General features: G+C 47.9%; 1 protein-coding gene across 1 annotated transcript; it reads left to right on the top strand.

The window, feature by feature from the left end:
- The first annotated feature begins 311 nt into the window (after positions 1-311).
- LOC139006198 (serine/threonine-protein kinase MARK2-like) lies at positions 312-1,721 on the top strand. The gene has a single exon (XM_070408715.1). The coding sequence runs from the start codon at positions 312-314 to the stop codon at positions 1,719-1,721; it is 1,410 nt and encodes a 469-aa protein (XP_070264816.1).
- The last annotated feature ends 555 nt before the right edge of the window (positions 1,722-2,276 follow it).

Below are 2,276 nucleotides of genomic sequence, written 5' to 3'. Positions count from 1 at the left end.
ATCCCAGCTGTCATTGGTCCATTTTTTGCTCTGACCTCACAAGGTGCCATTGTGAGGGAATTGCAAACCACACCCCAGCCGTCATTGGTCCATTTCTTGTTCTGACCTCATAAGGCACCACTGTGATGAAATTGCAAACCACTCCTATATAAGACCCTGAGCAAGCAGAGGTTTTAGTCCGTTATAGCCCAGGAAGCTTATTTTCGGTGACCTGGTGGACTTGGATTCCTTACCTTGTTTTGGCCATTTTCTTTTTATTATTTTGTCTGTTTGTCTTGTTTTGTTACTTTTTGTGTTATTTGGAAGGTGCCATGTTTGATATCTGTGCATGCCATTCCCCCGACAGGGGACACTATACTGCAGAGTATCTCCTCCTGAACACCATCCAAAAGGGACCATCTTCCGAGGTGTGGTTGGCTCAGCACATACTGACCGGGGCACACGTGATCGTAAAGATCGTTAGACGGAAGGGCATCCCTCGATTTTTCCAGGAAGTCCATTGTTTTCAAAAGGTAAACCATCCTAATATTGCCAAACTGTTTGAGGTGCGCGTCACCAAGGACAAGTTTTTTCTAGTTATGGAGAACATCCAAGGAGACAGTTTACTTGAGCACTTGCAGGACAACGGCACCATGAGCGAGGGAGAAGCCCGCACCATGTTCCGGCAGGTAGTATCGGCGGTCCAATACTGCCACCGAAAAAACATAATTCACAGAGACCTAACACCAGGCAATATTCTAATAGACAATGATATGACGATTAAATTAATAGACTTTGGGTACAGTAAGCAAGTGAAAGATCATATGCTGTCCACCTTCTGTGGCTCCATAGGCTATGCGGCCCCAGAAATGTTGCAGGGTTGTACCTATGATGGCCGAAAGTCTGACGTGTGGAGTTTGGGGGTATTATTATACCGTATGCTGACAGGGGTGACACCGTTTGAGGGGGACAACATTACGAATGTGAAGAGGCAGATAATAAGTGGAGATTACCAGGTACCATCCCTATTATCAAAGAAGGCTCAAAAACTTCTCAGAAAGTTACTCACTGTCGACCCTAGCAAAAGACCAACCATGGAAGCTGTGATGAAAGACCGTTGGCTGAATGAGGGCCACAAGAAGATCATGAAGCCGTACAGGGAGCCTCCCAAGGTTAAGGTGGACCCAGAAATAGTAAGGACGATGAATCACCTTGGCTGTAGGAGGGAATCCATCGAGGATTCATTAGGACACAGAAAATTTGACCGTTTCATGGGCACATATCTTATTCTCACTACAATGAAAACGAAGATGCCAGGCCGCCACATCAAGGTAAAGCCCTTCCGTACCACTTACACCAGTAGCTCCAGTACCACATGCTCGAGCCAAGAGGTTGGTCAGCCACTTAATAGAAAGATCAAAAAGCATTCCATCCCCCCAAACTGCCTGAGGTTTAGGGTGCCCATGGAACCCATCATAGAAACCAAAGCCGCCTCTTCCTCACAATCCACCATCGATAACTCCAGCACAAGTACATACAAAGTCAATACAATTGAGATCAGCGGCAGCAGCCAGAGCAGCAACAGCACCACCAGCAGCAGCAGTGAGGGAGCTGCCCATAAAAGCTCCCCGGCCTGGAGGGAGGTGGCTAGGAGGGCCTTCCAGTTTCTTTTAAGGTGCTTTTCCTGTGGGTCATCCGCCAAAGAGGAACATCACGAAAAAATGAACACCAAACCAATATGAATTTTTTTTAAGTCATATTGTGGACGGTCAAGCGGATCACAGTCATCTTGAAGGTGAGTAGCTCCAGGAAGGCGGGTCAGTAGTATGGGAGATGAACCAGAGGTTGGAGGCAAACAGCTGAGGGTTGTGCTGGGCTGCATATCTGGCACTTCGGCCAGATGGGGCGCGCTGTGCTGTCTGTTCCTAAAACATAGATAGGAAGGTACAACAGGCCAGGCCTTGAGATGTGGTCTCATGGTCCCTTCCCAGCATGTTGTACTCTCTGTTCCTAGAGCACATAGATAGGAAGGTACTGATACTGTACTGTGTTGGGAACTAAGGTTTTGTAACTTTGTGGTTTTTGCAAATAAAACACTGTAACTCCTGTAGTCGGCCCTGCATTTCAGCCCTTGCTTCGGCAGGGTTCTGTGACTGTAGTCTCGGGCCAGCTTAATAAAGGCTCCTAAATCTTGATGAGACCCTGGTGGTCATCTCCGCAGGTCGCCCTGTTATATTTGGAGGCTCCTGTGAGATCGACTCAGGCCGAGTTGCTGCTGGACACCCCGGACGCCCCAG

This window comes from Myotis yumanensis, unplaced genomic scaffold (genome assembly GCF_028538775.1).
Source record: "Myotis yumanensis isolate MYYU_CA2020_CCGP unplaced genomic scaffold, mMyoYum1.0.hap1 SCAF_3, whole genome shotgun sequence".
In the NCBI taxonomy this organism is placed as follows: domain Eukaryota; kingdom Metazoa; phylum Chordata; class Mammalia; order Chiroptera; family Vespertilionidae; genus Myotis; species Myotis yumanensis.
Note: the sequence above shows the minus strand (reverse complement) of the source record. Positions and strands in the feature narration are given on the sequence as shown.

What these genes read in the sequence shown, in the direction of transcription:
- LOC139006198 (XM_070408715.1), top strand. Translation starts at nt 312, where the DNA reads ATGTTTGATATCTGTGCATGCCATTCCCCCGACAGGGGACACTATACT.